This window comes from Mustela erminea, chromosome 10 (assembly GCF_009829155.1).
Source record: "Mustela erminea isolate mMusErm1 chromosome 10, mMusErm1.Pri, whole genome shotgun sequence".
In the NCBI taxonomy this organism is placed as follows: Eukaryota; Metazoa; Chordata; class Mammalia; order Carnivora; family Mustelidae; genus Mustela; species Mustela erminea.
In genome coordinates this window covers 98467661-98483588 of record NC_045623.1, presented here as the reverse complement: position 1 = coordinate 98483588, position 15928 = coordinate 98467661, and the positions used below count along the sequence as shown (strand labels likewise).

Sequence of the window (15928 nt, the reverse complement as noted above, 5' to 3'; positions counted from 1 at the left end):
GTGTAGATGCTCGGGGCCGTGGGGGGCAGGATTTCAGGGAGAGGTAAGGAAGAATTCCGCAAGATGCTATTCTAGCTCTGATTTCTGGAGTGCCTCCTGCCTGTGAACTTTCCAGCGAGGCCCCGCTTGATCCCCACGCGACTGGGCTTGGGGAAAGAGCTGTTGTTCCCATTTTACAGGTGGGAAAGTGGAGCCTCACAGAGAGGGCGGGGCTTGCATGCGGGTAAGTGGCAGAGCTGGGATTCAGACCCAGGCGCCTCTGATTCCGAGCCCTCCAGGAAGGGCTCCTAGGTGGCTCAGTTCAGGTCAACATCCCAGGGTCCTGGGAAGCAGCCCCACATCGGGCTCTCTATTCAGACTTGGGGAAGGTAGTCTGCTTCTCCCTCTGCCCCTCCCCTGCTCCCTGCTTATTTCTTCTCTCTCTAATAAACAAATAAAATTAAACAAACAAACAAAAAAACAATCCAGGATGCCTGGGTGACTCAGTTGGTTAAGCGCTGCCATCAGCTCGGGTCATGATCCCAGGGTCCTGGGATTGAGTCCCTGCTCAGTCCTGCTGAGTGGGGAGCCTGCTTCTCCCTCTGCCTCTGCCTGCCACTCTGTCTGCTGTGCTCGCTCTCTCTTTGACAAATAAATAAATAAAAATTTAAAAAAACAAAACAAAAACACAACAACCCTCCAGGAGCCTGGGGTGACCTGACCATACACGTATGGAGACAGACTGGCCCAGAAGCCCCTCTCTGGCCACCCACAGCTCAGCAGAGCCAGGACTGACATCATGGGGTTGGGGGGCAAGGGGTGAAGCAGGGGAGGCTATTCTGGGCTGTGGGCGCTGCCCAGGCTACAGTGTGGGGTTTCTGCTCTTCTCTCCAAATCCTGCCCTTCCTGCCCAGACCTGCTGTGATTCCTCCTCCTCCAGGAAGGCCTCTGTGATTGCTGCAGCCACACAGAGGTCAGAGTGGCGGTTCAACTGGTGCAGGGGTCCCCACTTTCCCCATTAGATTAGGGGCTCCTGAAGGTGGGGGCTGTTCTTTTCTTGGGTTCCCACAGAGCACCATCCTTGGGGGGCTCCTTCTACGGATAATCACTGGTGCTGGTGGTCTGTGGGTGGGGGCAGTGTGGAGCTGGGAGCTGGGGGGAGTGGCTAGAGCAAGAGGGGGTCTGCATCCTAGTGAATGTTCCTGCTGGGCCCGTGTCACCCATCCTGGCCGAGGGGTTCCAATGGGGCTGCCAGGAAGTGACCAGCAAGAGGCAAGACGGAAAGAGGGTAGGGGCGGGGGTGGGGGGCCCAGAGGCCTCCCGCCCGCCAGGGAAACAGGAGCCAGTGGCTAAATGCAGACACGCTGTCATGGTGCTGAGGGCCTGAGTCACTGCTCCTGGACGTCAGATCCCGTTACCCACCCCCGCCCACCGTTCCTCCTCCCCTTCCCCCTGTCCCTGAGACATGGCCCATAAATGTCCTGGATTGCCTGACTTCTGTGGCCAGGAGGGACCTCAGAAGGTCATCGAGGCCATGCCCCTGTCTCTGGGCATGCTAACCCTCCAGATCACAGGGATAGAAGGAACTTCCGAGATGATCCAATGCCTTGAATCCTAAACCTGCCAGGGCATCCCGGTCACCTGGAGGAAACTTAAATGCACACAGACTCTTCCCTCTGCACACCAAGATTCTGACTTGGGCTCTTGGGAAGGGTCTGGGTATCTGTTCCCATCAGCTCCGCACACAGCTGCACAGCTGGCCCATAGGCCAGTGTTTGGAAACTGCTCATTGCTCAGCAGATGTTTGCTGAACACCTGCTATGTGGGGGACGGGGGCTGTTCTAGGCTCTGGGGGAGTCATGATGAATGAGGAATGCGTCCATGATTCTCCGGCTCTCCTCATGGGACAGAAGAGGACACCAAGGCTCTGAGCGGTGGAGAGCCCTGTGGTGACAGTGACAGGGTGACAGAGCCGTTCTAACACCAAGGTTGCTCTTACCCTCCACGGCGCTGGGGCTGGATGCAGGGAAATGGCTTTGGGAGGGACTCTGCTATTCTCTCCCCAGCTTCCTGGTGTTCCCAGGGCGGGAAGGTGAGGGTGTGGACAGGCAGCACCTGCCCGGCGGCCGAGGCCGGCTTGGGATTATAGCCTAAGGCTGCCCGGAGCCAGAGGCTGGGGTTTGGGGTGTCAACAGGGCAGGCAGTTACCCTGTTACTGTAGCAGTCGCCAGGTTGGCGCATCAAGGTGACAGTGGGCCCAGCCCCTGCGGAGCAGCAAGCCCCGCCCACCTCCCCACCACAGGCACTTGGGCTCCCTTTTGGGATGGACTTGGCCAGGCATTTGGGGGCAGAGGGTGGCTCAGGGTCCCAGGATTTTGGCAAGTCACCGAAGGGTCATCAAGATTTTCAGAAAGGAGCTTTGTCTGGGGGAGTGAGAGAGGACAGTTATCCCAAATCTTTCCAAAAGTGACATCAGACTCAAATCCTCTGCTTTGTGCCCAAACCCCTATCCTGACTGATGAAAGCCAAAAGGGCTGGAGGAGCCCGAGGGAGGGGGAAAGCCAGACAGTCTAGGTCAGGGTTCAGCCTCTGCTGTGTGACTTCAGAGAAGTCACTACACCTCCCTGGTCCTCTGTCATCTGACAAATGGTGATGTTGCCCTTGACTCACAAGGATGCAGGAGGATGAACTGTGTTGCAGACCTAGAGGGCCTGGTGTGCGGCTGGCACATAACCTGTGCTTGCTCCCTCCCCCTCATGCCCTCACCCTTACCCTCTGCTGGGGCAGGACTGAGAAGCACTGTGGTTTGAGAGGTCCTTCCCTGAGGCTAGAGGGGCTGGACCTGGGGATCAAGTTCAAGTTCCTCCCCAAGCCTCAGAGGCATGCAGCACCCCACATCACCGCACTGCTCCTGTGTGTCGGTCTCCCCCCGCCCCACCCCCACCCCGAGCAAGGTGGGTGGTGGAGCCGTGTGCAGGCTTTGGAGACCTACACACCTGGCTGAGAATTCCGGCTCTGCCCCTTGGTCTCTGTGACCTTGGACGAGCAGCATCACCCCTCAGAGACCCCCATGTCTTTAACACGGGATCTAGTTCCTCCCACCTCGCTGGGTTTCGGTGAGCAAGCACCGATTGGGGGGGGAGGGCTGAGCACAGAGGCTGGCACACAGCGAGGGTGCGGTAGTAAGGGGGCCCTCGCCTTTGCCCAAGGCCTTCCTCCAGCTCCGTGGGCTTCCGTCCCTTTCCTTTCTCTGCTTCCTCAAACCCTTTCTGTGTCCAGCTCTGAGAATCCAGCCCCCGCAGAGGACCCCCGACACACACTCTGCTGCTGGGTACAGGAGCTTCTCCAGCCCCTCCATGTCCCCGAGCCAGCCAGCAGCGGGGAGCCCCCAGCGTGGTCGAGTGCCACCCTCCGCGTGGCTCTCCTGGGTTCTAGGGAGCTCCAGCTCCTGGTCCCCCGTGGCTCCTCTGGCCTGCATGGCTCAACCGGCCTGGGCAGTTCTGGGTGGTTTGTCAAGGACATTCTTAATGGCCAGGGTCAACCCTGTGGCAGGGCGGGGAGGGAGGGGGGGCACCCAGGGTGTGGATTGGTGGAGCACAGACCTGTCCAGGCGCACCTGGGCCGCAGGCAAAGGAGTCTCTGTTAGAGGAGGGCCGGCTGGGGCCACAGCAGGACCGACGGACAGAGGTGAGGGGCTGCCGGGTGTCGAGTGGGGGCCTGGACTGGGGTAGAACCTGCCCGAGCCAGGGCAGGCCAGACAGGAGCAGGAGGCTTGGCGGGAGGGAGCCAGCACCTCTTTACAACCACCATGGATCTGCTGTTTCCCTGCCCTCTGTGGCCTGAGCAGGAGAGAGGGGGCTCAGGAACGGGCATGGGGAGTCAGAGCCATCCATGGGGACCCCACGATGCGAGCGACTCTGCTGGGCAAGGAGATCTCTCTGCACAGGGGAGGCAGCGGTGCTTGGAGGCAGGATAGGAGTAATGTCAACAGCAGAGAAGGGAGTTCTGAGGCTTGGGGCCCCGCCGTGACCAATCTGCTCCTGGACACGGAGGACACTGGTACCCCGGCCCCCACCCCTGTACCCTCACACAGATATGTGCACCCTCGGCACCCTCCCTCAGTGATGAGGACACATCAGACCCATGTCCCCTCCTGATAGCTTCACACACACGTGCAAGCAAATGTGTGCACAGGAAAACACCTCAGTTCCTTTTTATCTGAGAGGTGCCAGGTGGCTGGGTACCAACAGGCTGTCTGTCCGTCTGCTCCGGGACCCAATGGAAGAGCTGGTGGGGCTGCGTGAGGGCTCCTCGGGGAGCCCTGTGAGCCTTCGGGAGCTGTGGGGCCCGTGTCCCCGTGTCCGCCGAGCCATTCGAGGTGAGAGCGAGGTCCCCTTCCTCTGCCTGTCGAAGACCCCTCAGGGCATCACCCCTTCCTGGATTCCCTCTCCCCCCTCCACCTTGAAACCCAAGAGCTGCCCTGCCTTCACCTGCCCACAGTCTCCGGGTGGCAGGGAGGGAAGGGACCTGTCCGCCTGTCCCTCGTCTGTTCTCTGCCTTTGGGGAAAGCAACCCCAAAGCCTGATGGCCATGCTAGGGGCCTCGCTCTGCGCCCAGTGGGTGCCACCTGGCCTGACCCTAGCATGGCCTGTAGCACAGGCCCACAGGTCTGGAGACAAGGAGGACTTCTGCTTGATTCTTGCGTTCTCTGAGCTGTGCCCTGTGGAGACCCTGGAGAAAGCTGTAGCTCTCAGCACACCCTCCCCGGCCCCAGCCGGCTCCGGCAATCTTCCCTGAGCATCCAGCATGGGGTGGGGTGGGGGAGGGTGCACAGGTCAACGGTCCCCTAGTGGGGCCCATAGGCCTGGCATCCACCGTGCTGCTGCCTTCCCTTGCCTTAATTCTTGCTTTGCCCCTCATGCGCAGAGCCCCTTCTCAGCCACCCTGGACTTGCCGCATGACCCAGTCCCATGCTGCCCCCGCACTCCCTGCCCCGAGCCCCAGCAGGTCTCCAGGGAAGGGGCTGTCCATGCGCCATCTCGGGCCCTGGGCTATGACCACGTGCCCCTGCCCCAGGTGGCCTGGAGTGGCTGAAGCAGAAGGTGTTCCGCGTGGGGGAGGACTGGTATTTCCTGATGACCCTCGGGGTGCTCATGGCCCTGATCAGCTACACCATGAACTTCGCTATCGGGCGCGTGGTGCGAGGTAACCCCTCCCGGGCACACACACCTGCTCTGGACACAGGCTTCCACACACGCTCTCAGGATGCCAGATGGGCTGTCAGGTGCATCGTGGGTGGAGGAGGGCTTGGGGTAGGGAGGGGGCCTGGGGCTTGTCCAAGCTTTGCTCTTGACTTGCTGTGTGACGCTGGGTAGGTTCCTGCCCCTCTCTGGGTCTCCTTGCACAATGAGCAAGAAAGACCTGAATGTTCCCAAGAGCCCTTCTTGCCCTGAGCTCTGTGCCCACCTCTCCTCCTCCTGCCTCCTTGCTCTCGCCTCAGTAACGCCCAGGGACGGCACTTGCTTGGATCACCAGAAATAGAACTTTCTTTCCCTGTGCTCCAGTGGGCTCTCTGCACCCTGAGTTCTCCCAGGAACGGGGGAGCATGGGCAGGAAGGTTCTAACACCCCCTGGTAGACTTGGTCAGGTGCCATCCTGAGAACCTGCTACGCCTCAAACATTGGACATCATCTGAGTGCTTTCTCGCAATGACCCCATGAGGGAGCTCCCATCGGTAGCCCATTTGACCGATGGGGAAACGGAGGCTCACTGAGGTTAAGTCACTTGCCCAAGGTCACTCAGTGGGTGTGGCAACACTGGGAGGTGGATCCAGGGTCTTAGTCCTGCCTCCATTTGGGCATCTGCCGCTCACTGGGGGGCCTCCCCTCTTCGAGCCTCACTTTCTGGGTTAGTGGACACCTGAGGGCTGCAAAGCCTGCACTGGCTTCCTGACTCCCGGGTGTCTCCAGCACACAAGTGGTTATACCGGGAAATTGGGGACAGCCACCTGCTCCGGTACCTCTCCTGGACCGTGTACCCTGTGGCCCTGGTCTCCTTCTCCTCCGGCTTCTCCCAGAGCATCACGCCCTTCTCTGGAGGTGAGCCATGTGCCTGTGTGCCGGGGGCCTGTGTGCCGGGAGCCTGTTCATACCCCTCTGGGCATCTGATGGGGGGAGGCGGGAAGCAGTGACCCCATGTCACAGCCAGCGAAGCCAGGCTCAGAAGCTTCGTGTGGCTTGCACCGAAGCAACACTGCGAGAAGGTCAGATCTTGACTCTGGCGTCACTGCTGGCTCTGCTTCCGTTCTGAGGGTGCTTCTGGCCGGTGATGGGGAGCCCTGGTGGCAGGCTCCCCAGGGAGGGGCTGAGGGAGGCGCACAGCCTTCCCAGGCCTCTCAGCTCTGCCTCCAGCTCCAGGCCAGCACTGGGGACCTCCGGGGGTGCATCCAGGGGTGGTCTGAGAGTCTATCCTGGGTGCCCCCCGTTTTGCCGTAGCTGTCTGCCAGGCTCTGCTGGAATGACACAGACAGCTCCCGGCCCCTCTCTGATCCTTAGCTTCCTCCTCTGCAAATGAGTTCACAGATCTTAACTGAGGGTTTTGGAGAACCTGACCAGATCATGATGTGAAATTTTTGGGCAGGTGAGGAGTTCAGAGTGTAATCTAGAGACGGCCCCTGTCTGGCCCTGTGTCCATCCCCTGCCAAGGTTCTGGAATCCCGGAGCTGAAGACTATGCTGACCGGCGTGGTGCTGGAGGACTACCTGGACATCAAGAACTTTGGGGCCAAGGTGGCCGGCCTCACCTGCACCCTGGCCGCTGGCAGCACCATCTTCCTGGGCAAAGTGGTACGGGCAGGCGTGAGAGCACCCCCCCACACCATCCCCCCACTTTGCCCCACAGAAGCAGGGTCAGTGGGTACTCAGGCCAATGCCTGCTTTTAAGGGTTCTGGCCTGGGGAGGAGGCAGGCCAGGTCCCCAGAGTGTGACCAAAGAGCTGGGGAGACAGAGGACGAGGGTGTGGCGGGGCAGCTGTGCGGTTCTGGATGAGGCTCTCGGCCCCCCAGCCCCGGGCCCCAGTGGGGAGGAGTGAGGCGAGCCCTGTGCCGGGTGCCCACACCTCCCCTGCAGGGCCCCTTCGTGCACCTGTCTGTGATGATCGCTGCCTACCTGGGCCGGGTGCACACCAAGGCCATTGGAGAGTCTGAGGTAAGGGGGTCAGGGACGACCCCCCCCTTGGAGGAATGAGAGGGAGGGGAGGGTGGGGGCTGACTCTGAGCCCCGGACTCGGGATCCCCCCAGAACAAGAGCAAGCAGAACGAGATGCTGGTGGTGGCAGCAGCAGTGGGCGTGGCCACGGTGTTCGCAGCGCCCTTCAGTGGTGAGACTGTGCCCCTCCTTTGCGCCCTGGGGCCCCCCCACACCCCTCCTGCGGACCACCCCCTCACTCCTGTCCCGCTGAGGGCCTTGGAGGAGGTGTGGGCTGACACAGGTCTCGGTTCTCACTGCAGTCCTTGGAGGGCACAGCCGCCCCAGTGGGGGGGGTGGGTGGAGGGGGCTGTCGAGACGCCTCAGGGTCACATCAGACAGACTTGGGCTGGAGATCCAGCTCCCCTGTGTGACCTGGGCTAGTGGGTTCAGCTCTCTGAGCCTCGGGGATGCTCGCGCCTTGCCACAGGGCCGTTGTAGGGATGGAGATGCCCTCCGTGGGCTCCTGCCTGGCCTCTCTCACTTTGGCTGCAGGGAGAGCAGGATAGGAGGGGTCAGGGCGCTGGGGTGGACGGAGGCGGGGCTCTGCCCTTAGCTCAGCACCACCTTCAGGGATCCTGTTCAGCATCGAGGTCATGTCTTCCCACTTCTCTGTCTGGGATTACTGGAGGGGCTTTTTTGCGGCCACCTGCGGAGCCTTCATGTTTCGCCTCCTGTCCGTCTTCAACAGCGAGCAGGGTGAGTCCCCGTGAGACCGCTGGACCCAGCCCTGGCTCCCCACCCCCCCGCCCGCCCCCATCCCCCCTCCTCCCATATTCTCTCCCTCTCTCCTTTCCTTGCTGACCTGTATTGGGCGTGAGGAATGGGAGCCCCCACCCCGCCCCCGAGAGTACAGGGGGGCAAAGCTGAGCAAGGAGGCAAGAGCTGGTTTTCGGGGCCTTGAATGCCAGGAAAGGGTATTCAGGGGCAGTACTGAGCATCACCTCCACTGCTCTTTGTCAAGTCTGGGATTTGGGTTTGGCTGGGGCCAGGGTGTGGTCCCTGATCTTTCCCTCCTGCCCCAGAGACCATCACCTCCCTCTACAAGACCAATTTCAGGGTGGATGTCCCGTTCGACCTGCCAGAGATCTTCTTTTTTGTGGCCCTGGGGTGAGTGAGTGCCTCGGGTCCCTCGAGAGCCCGGCGGGGGGGGGGGGGGGCTCACCCAGGCCTGAGCCGCTGCCCTTGTTTCTGGGGCGGAGCTCTGGCCTCCCTTTCCCACCCCAGGGCCATCTGTGGCATCGTGAGCTGCGCGTACCTCTTCTGTCAGCGAACATTCCTTGGTTTTGTCAAGACCAACCGGCTTATCTCCAAACTGCTGGCCACCAGGTAGGCTCTGGACAGGAACTGGGGAGGACTTTCAGGGAGGACAGCCCTGCTCCCTTCCTCAGCCCCCTGAGCCCACAGCTCCCTTTTATAGAGAACCCCACTCTCTGACGGCATTGTTATCCTCCTACTGAGCCCCCCAAAACCTGCCTAGCCCACACTCCACTTACGGAGCCTCTATTGCCTCCTAGCCCCCTCTCCAGGTCCCCACAGTCACCGCTCCACACCCGCACCCCCAGCTTGCTGGGCTCCCCTCTCCCCCTGAGTCCTCACCCTATCAATGGGCTTGGCCCCCCACAAGCCCTCCTTCCCCACAGAGCCAGAAGCCCTGAGCCCCTCTGCTCCCCAGATCTTGTTTGCCCCCTGGCATTGGCATCTGCCCCAGGCTGGCCATGCATGGCCCGCCCTGGCCTGGCGGAGCTCTGTCCCCAACTCCTGTAGCAGCCCTGGTTTCCTCCCCTGGAGGGGGTCTGGCCTGTGTCCCCCATTCCTCCGGTTTCTGCCTCAGGGGGGTGGGCCCTGCTCTTGCCCGGCTCCCCCTCCGTGGGGGAGGTGGGGGAAGAGGAGGACCAGCCCCCGAGCTCACCCCGCCACCCCACGCCCCACAGCAAGCCTCTGTATGCCGCTCTGGCGGCCTTGATTCTCGCCTCCATCACTTACCCCCCTGGCGTGGGCCGCTTTCTGGCTTCTCGGGTAAGGGGCGCGGAGCCGGGAGGGTGGGAGCGGGGCACCCCCATCCCTCACCCACAATGTGCCTGTCATTTCACTTCTTCCTCATGACCCCTGTAAGGGGAAGCCTGCGGGTCATCCTCGAGCTCTAGCCGAGGACACTGCCGCTCTGGGAGGTCAGAGCCCATCCCAAGGTGGGAGGATCTAAGGCAGGCTCAGGGGGAGGCGGAGGCAGGAGCGGCTGCCCAGTCCCCCGCTGCAGAGTCCCGACCTGTCCCCTGCGCCAGCTGTCCATGAAGCAGCATCTGGACTCACTGTTCGACAACCACTCGTGGGCGCTGATGACCCGCAACTCATCCCCACCCTGGCCCAAGGAGCTCGACCCCCAGAACCTGTGGTTTGAATGGTACCACCCGCGGTTCACCATCTTTGGGACCCTCGCCTTCTTTCTGGTTATGAAGGTGGGTGCCGCGGGCTCCCCCCGCCGGGGTCATGCGCAGAGTGGAGACTGGCCTTGGGTGGGATGCAGAGCGAGGCCTCCCACTGGGTGCAGCACAGCGCCCGGGCCTTCCACCCAGACTGTCTGATCTCTCTCTCGCCCCCTGTGTGACCCCAGTCCACGTGGTTTCAGTTCTGAGCCTCAGTTTCCTCATCTTTAAAATGGGGGAGTCGTTGTGTGTCTACCTCCAAGGGAAGGTTGAGGAGGAAGAAAGGAAAGCCCTTGGCACAATGCCAGGCACGTAGTAGGCTCTTCGTCAGGGTGGGTGTCCTTCCGTTGGTCAGTGTCCTCCTAACACCAGACGCTGGTGATGGCCGTGTGCATGGGCTGCCTCCTGCTGTCTGGGAAGTGCCCAGGTCCCCTGCCCATTCTCGTCCCCTTGCCTCTAACCTCCGCCCCTCCGGGTCCCCCCACCCCCCACAGTTCTGGATGCTGATTCTGGCCACCACCATCCCCATCCCTGCTGGGTACTTCATGCCCATATTCATCTTTGGTGAGTCTGGGGTTCCCAGGCTCCGAGTTTCCTGGTTACTGGGGCAGGGCCGCGGCTCCCGGCTCTCTCCCTTCCTCCTCCGATGGCACTGAGGTTGGTCCCCAGGAACGGAAGCCTGTGGGGGCCGCGTCAGTCTGCCTCCCCCGCCCCCCTCTCTCTCTGGCCAGGAGCTGGCATCGGGCGTCTCATAGGAGAGGCCCTCGCTCTTGCCTTCCCCGAGGGCATCGTGGCCGGAGGGGTCACCAACCCCATCATGCCTGGGGGGTACGCCCTGGCAGGTGAGTGGGCTGGGTCCCCACGCGGTGGGCAGACCTTGGAGGCGCTGGGCTGGACCCGGAGGGTCAGGGCACAGAGAGCCCCTCCCTGAGCCCCGTCCCCCGAGCCGCTGTTATTCTCTCTAGCTCCCGTCTTGTCCCTGACACCCCAACCTGTCCCTACATGCTCCCGCCCCCCGAGCCCAGGCACCAGGGCACTTCCAGCAGTGGCCAGCGTGTGGCCTCTGTGTGACGATGGCCCCTGTGGCTTGAACCACCTCACCCTGGCTCTACCCCCTGCAGGGGCTGCGGCCTTCTCGGGGGCCGTGACCCACACCATCTCCACGGCGCTGCTGGCCTTCGAGCTGACTGGCCAGATAGTGCATGCGCTGCCCGTGTTGATGGCCGTGCTGGCGGCCAACGCCATCGCCCAGAGCTGCCAACCCTCCTTCTATGACGGCACCATCATTGTCAAGAAGCTGCCATACCTTCCGTGGATCCGAGGCCGAAAAATCAGGTGAGAGGTACCCACGTTGGGCTGGCTGATGGGGGTGATCAGCCTGGGTGGGCTGGGGTAAATCCCCCACCCCCATATAAAACCCTCCCTGTGGCTGACCTTGGATGTGGGTGGTGTGGAAGGGGCTGATACACAGCCACCTCATCTCCACTCTCTTCCACTCCCTGCATGACCTTGGGCAAGTGCTTGGCCTCCAGGGCCTCCGTGTCTTCTTAGTCATCATTCTGTCTGCATGACAGGACTGATGCTGCCCATTTGCTGGAAACTGGGGCTCAGAGAGGCGCCGTGCCTTGCTCCCCATCACACAGAGAGTCAGCACCAGATCTGGGACGTCCCCTCCTCTCTCCCACCCCTGCCCTGCTGTCCTCGCTGTGACGCTGGGACTGGAATCAGGCTTTGGAATCTCCCCTGGCCAGACAGGACCAGAGCAGCTTCTGTTCCCAGAGAAGCAGGACTAAGAGGCTCTAAGAGTCTTGGGTCCAAGACCCAGATCCAAACATGTGCAAACTGGCACCTTGGTCCAGACCTCTGTTTCTCCATCTGTAAAATGGGGGAAGCCACTCTGGTGATTTTCAAACTTTAAACCATTTTTTTTTTTTCCTTTCTGCCATAAAACTTTTCTTCAGATGAAATTCTCCAGGGAAGACTTCTGAGTAAAAGACACTGAAATGGAATCAGTCTGGGGGGTGTGGGATAAGGGTTCAGGGGCTGGGAATCCAGAATCAGGCCATAGGTGAACTGTCTCCAAGTTCCTCCCCACCTTGGGGTTCTAGGAGCTGTTCATCCTAGAAATCTCTCAGTGCCTGCCCACACCCCAGAACCAGCTCCCCCCAGGTACCCCTACCTCGTTCTGGGGTCTGGAGGTCCCCTCACCCCAGGACCTGAGGGTAGCACCCTTCTGCTTCCAGCTCTCACCGTGTGATCGTGGAACACTTCATGAACTGTGCCATCACCACGCTGGCCAAGGACGCACCGCTGGAGGAAGTGGCCAGGGTGGTGACCTCCACAGACCTGGCCAAGTATTTCCTGGTGGAGAGCACAGGTGCCCAGCAGGAAGGAGGGAGCATGGGTGTGGAGGGGACATTCACTCTACCTTTACCTTTGGCCTTGGAGGGGTAGGCCCAGGAAAGGGGAAGCAGGGCATTGGACCTGTCCGTCACCTGACTCTGAATCTTGTCTCTGCAACCGTGTGACCTTGGGCAGGTCACTTCATTTCTCTGAGCCTCAATTTCCTCACTGGTAAAGTGGAAACAATGACCTCCCTAACTTGGGGTGGTTGACATGTTTAAATGAGATGAGAGGAGGCTTGTAAGGCGCTCCATGGGTAGTTTTAGAAATTCTAGAAGCCAGGCCTGGTGTGCTTGGGAGTGGGGGTAAGTGACGGCAACGCTACAAGGTGTCCGAAGACTCCTTATCTCAGTCTCCCCTTCAAGCATTCCCAGCTAACTCACCTCTCCTGAAACCCTGTTGCCACGAGAAAAGTATCTTTTTAAAGAAAAATGAATGGTTGACCTTGTGAAAAGACACACAAGCTGAGTCTTGGGGAAGGATCTAGCTACAGCATCATTTCCCACTGGGACACAAGTACAATAAAAGTAGGAAAGATTACGGGGGTAGGAGGGAACGGAAGGCAGCCCTGTCCACTCAGGGGCACCCATCAGCACACATATGCAAACGAGACAAGGTACACGCTTGGCAAGCATAGCACAGCTGGATTTTGACTCCTACTGAACCTTTGGGCAGGTATCTTGTTCAGTTATCAACCTGCACAACCGTATGGTTACCACCATACCCACCCCCAAGAGGCTATAAAGCCATTTGTGAACAGCAGAACCATGGGCAAACCCGCTGTGAACTGCAGTTTCCCCACCTGGAAACTAGGGACCGACATGGAGTTATCAGAGGTTCTCAACCCCAATGCCACACCCTCTCCCCACTCAGATTGGGATATCTCTAACATGATCCCACAGAATACACCAAATATGTCATTTGGAAATGTTTGCATATGGATGACTCCTCCAAAAGGCTCCACCTCCTGGAACAAAGACAAAATTGGCCCCCAAGAAAAAGACCACTTCTACCCTCAGAGCCACGGGAAGCAAAGAGCTCCCAACCAGCCCAGGCCCAGGCTGCTGGACCCTGCTGCTCACCTAAGAAATAGCTTTAATTGTTGTTGTCTAAAGGGAGAGCATTTATGTATCTAGTTGTAAAGTTTTGATTTTACTTGACAAGAAGGAAAAATGCCAGGCACCCCTCTCAAAACCCAACACCTGCCAACTCCAGTGGCAGCTTGGAGGGAGGCGTGCCAAGCCCTCAGCCCACGGCACAACCTCCCAACGTGGTGGTCTTCTGGGTTCACACTTGCACTGGGCTGAGTCAGATGTGGAACTTGCTGAGGGAAATGAGGGGCAAAGCCCAGCTCTGACCCATAGACATCTTCATTCCCATGTCCCAGAGCTGCTCCTGCCTCGAGAGACCCGGCCACAGGGGGAATCAGGGTGGGCAGCCTTCCCCAGCTGCCTTCCATTACCAACCTCCACATCAGCAGTCAGTGACCTTGGGCAAGATAAATAAGCTCTCTGTGCCTCCTAGCCTCAGTTCCCTCTTATATAAAATTGGTGGTCATAGCTCCCAACCCACTGGCTGCCGTAGTTTCCTGAGAGACGTGAGAACACCCAGTAAATGCCATGTGGCTCACTCCCTCTCCACTCGTGCAGAGTCTCAGATACTGGTGGGCACTGTGGGAAGGGAGGACTTGGTGCAGGCACTCCGGGCTGAGCCTTCTTCCTGGACTCCAGGGCACCCGGTAAGTACTCCTGGGATGGGGGGTGGTGTCAGGCTGGGGAGTGGTCAGCAGGGAAGTGAGGGGGGCACCTCGGGGAAAGGGGGTCTGAGAGGGACAGCCTGGAGATGGCGGAGGCTGGCCCAGCCCCCCATGAGCCTTCCTGCATCGCTGGCAGTGTCTTCGGGACCTCCTGGCTGGGGGCTGTCCCATAGAGCCCGTGACCCTGCAGCTGTCTCCGGAGACCTCTCTGCATCAGGTAATGGGGAGGGCTTGGGCATGCAGGCAGACAGGCAGTGGGATAGAGGGGAAGCTCCAGCTTTCTTGGCACCTTGTGGCCAAGGCTCTCTGCTCCTCCTGGGTCAGCTTCCTCATCTGTAGAATGAGCACAGTAGTCCTTGTTCTCTCTGTCCCTCATTTCTAGGGTTCTTGGGATGATGCATGGACCAGGGAAGAGGGAGAGCTTGAGGGAGCAGAAGGCTCTGGGTGGAGAGAGACTGTAGTGAAAAATATGTCTTTGCATCAAGGCACACATGGGTCTCAATTGCAGGTCCGCCACATTCTCCCTGTGTGATCCCGGGCAAATTAATCCCTCTGAATCCTGATCCCTTCCCATCCTGCAAAACAGGGGCTTTGGTGTATGGGGTCAGAGAGGGGCAGAAGCAGGTTGGGACGCGGAGGTGGCCTCAGCCCCTCTGTGCGGGGGGGGGGGGGGGGGAATCACGCTGGAGCATGCTTATAAACTTGGCCTTCCCGTTGGTCCCTTGTGTGGACTCTGGAGACCCCTGGTGGTCATAGTGGACATTGCAGGCCCTAATGTCCCACCCACTGTTACTGCGCCCCACCCCTTTCCCAGGCTCTGAGATAGAGAGGTGGGCACCCCTGGGACAGAGCTCTGGCCAGAGCCTCCACCTCAGCTCACAGGCCCCAGGCTAGGGAGAGACTGAAACCAGAGCGAAGGGCTGAGCACCATCTATCTTCCACTGTTTACTAACAACCCCTCTCCTCTAGGCACACAACCTCTTCGAGCTGTTGAAACTTCAGTCCCTGCCTGTGACATCTCTGGGCAGAGCTGTGGGCTCTGTGTCTTGGGTGGAGGTATGAGGATCCCAGGGGCAAAGCAAGGCAGAGGAGCCATGCTCGAGCAGACTGGCGCGGGGCTGGGGGGGGGGCACCAGTATCTTCCCATCCCAACTTAGAGGGGCCTCACTGGGTTCTGATGAGCCCCACTTTTTGGCCCAGAGAGCCTGGCCACTGTTTTGTGGCCAGGAGCCAGCCCTGCCATTCTCTGGGCCTAAATGATGCCATCTGTATAATGGGGAGGAACTGGCTTTAACATTTACCCCCTTTCCCCCGAATCAACCCTTAGGGCAGCCAGTCAGTCCCGGAATCCCCACTCTCAGCCTCCTCTACACCCTCCCTCCCCCAAATCCCTCTTTCTCTGTTCTAGTTGAAGAAAGCAATTTCCAGCCTGACAAACCCACCAGCTCCAAAGTGAGCCAGCCTCGCAAGACCCTGGGCCGAGACCCTGCCTCTCTTCCCCCGTCACAACACAGCCCTCCAGCCCAGCTCATCTCCTCGGTGAAGCAGGCGGCTCTAACCTAGCACTGAGCAGGGCCCCACGCTCACCGTGTTCCATCCTGGGCAACACAAGCACTGCATACTGTAAAGGACAAATCCCACCCTGGACCCAGCAGAATTCAAGAGCACAGAAAACCAGCAGACAGTGGGTGCTCATTGAAAATTCACCAAATTCACAGTCAAGACATTGGTGTAGGGCTATCGGCAAGGGCAGGCACAGATGCCCTCTGGGAGTTTAGGACTCCCAACCAGAGGCTTCTGAGAAAAATAAAGCTGGTTCCCAGAGCTATAGACTCTCTCTCAGCTCCAAGGATGTGGACAGCTCAGTGCTGGCCCTGAGTGGGGTCTTGGCGCCCCCTGGTGGCCATGTGGGCATTGCAAGCCTGGGTCCCCCGCCTCCCACTGCTCCTCCTGGCAGGGAGATAGGTCCTTGGTAGGTAAGCAGGTCCCCCATCAGGTCTTAGGATGCTTGTTCTCAGGTATAAGGAGGACCCTGTGGCCCAGTTACCCTCACCCCACCCCCAGCTTCCTTGTTGGCTGAGCCAGGGCTGATAAAACAGGTCCCTAGGTATGGCTCCTGGGGG

The 15928-nt window shown here is 59.9% G+C and overlaps 1 protein-coding gene across 4 annotated transcripts; it reads left to right on the top strand.

Annotated features, from left to right (window-relative positions):
• The first annotated feature begins 3572 nt into the window (after positions 1–3572).
• CLCNKA (chloride voltage-gated channel Ka) lies at positions 3573–15642 on the top strand. 4 transcript variants are annotated; one of them, XM_032302914.1, is made up of 20 exons: positions 3573–3666; positions 4205–4357; positions 5056–5184; positions 5949–6077; positions 6684–6823; positions 7107–7184; positions 7278–7356; positions 7797–7922; positions 8249–8333; positions 8451–8552; positions 9158–9242; positions 9506–9679; positions 10141–10210; positions 10381–10488; positions 10768–10981; positions 11890–12023; positions 13699–13787; positions 13942–14022; positions 14775–14861; positions 15214–15642. In XM_032302914.1, exons 2-20 carry the CDS (start codon positions 4258–4260, stop codon positions 15259–15261), a joined length of 2058 nt encoding a protein of 685 aa, XP_032158805.1. In that variant the 5' UTR covers positions 3573–3666; positions 4205–4257; the 3' UTR covers positions 15262–15642. The 4 variants fall into 4 exon arrangements, with proteins under 4 accessions (XP_032158805.1, XP_032158803.1, XP_032158806.1 ...); XM_032302912.1 differs by having other exon boundaries at positions 10378–10488; XM_032302913.1 differs by having other exon boundaries at positions 3574–3666; positions 4212–4357; positions 10378–10488.
• Positions 15643–15928: the final 286 nt, after the last annotated feature.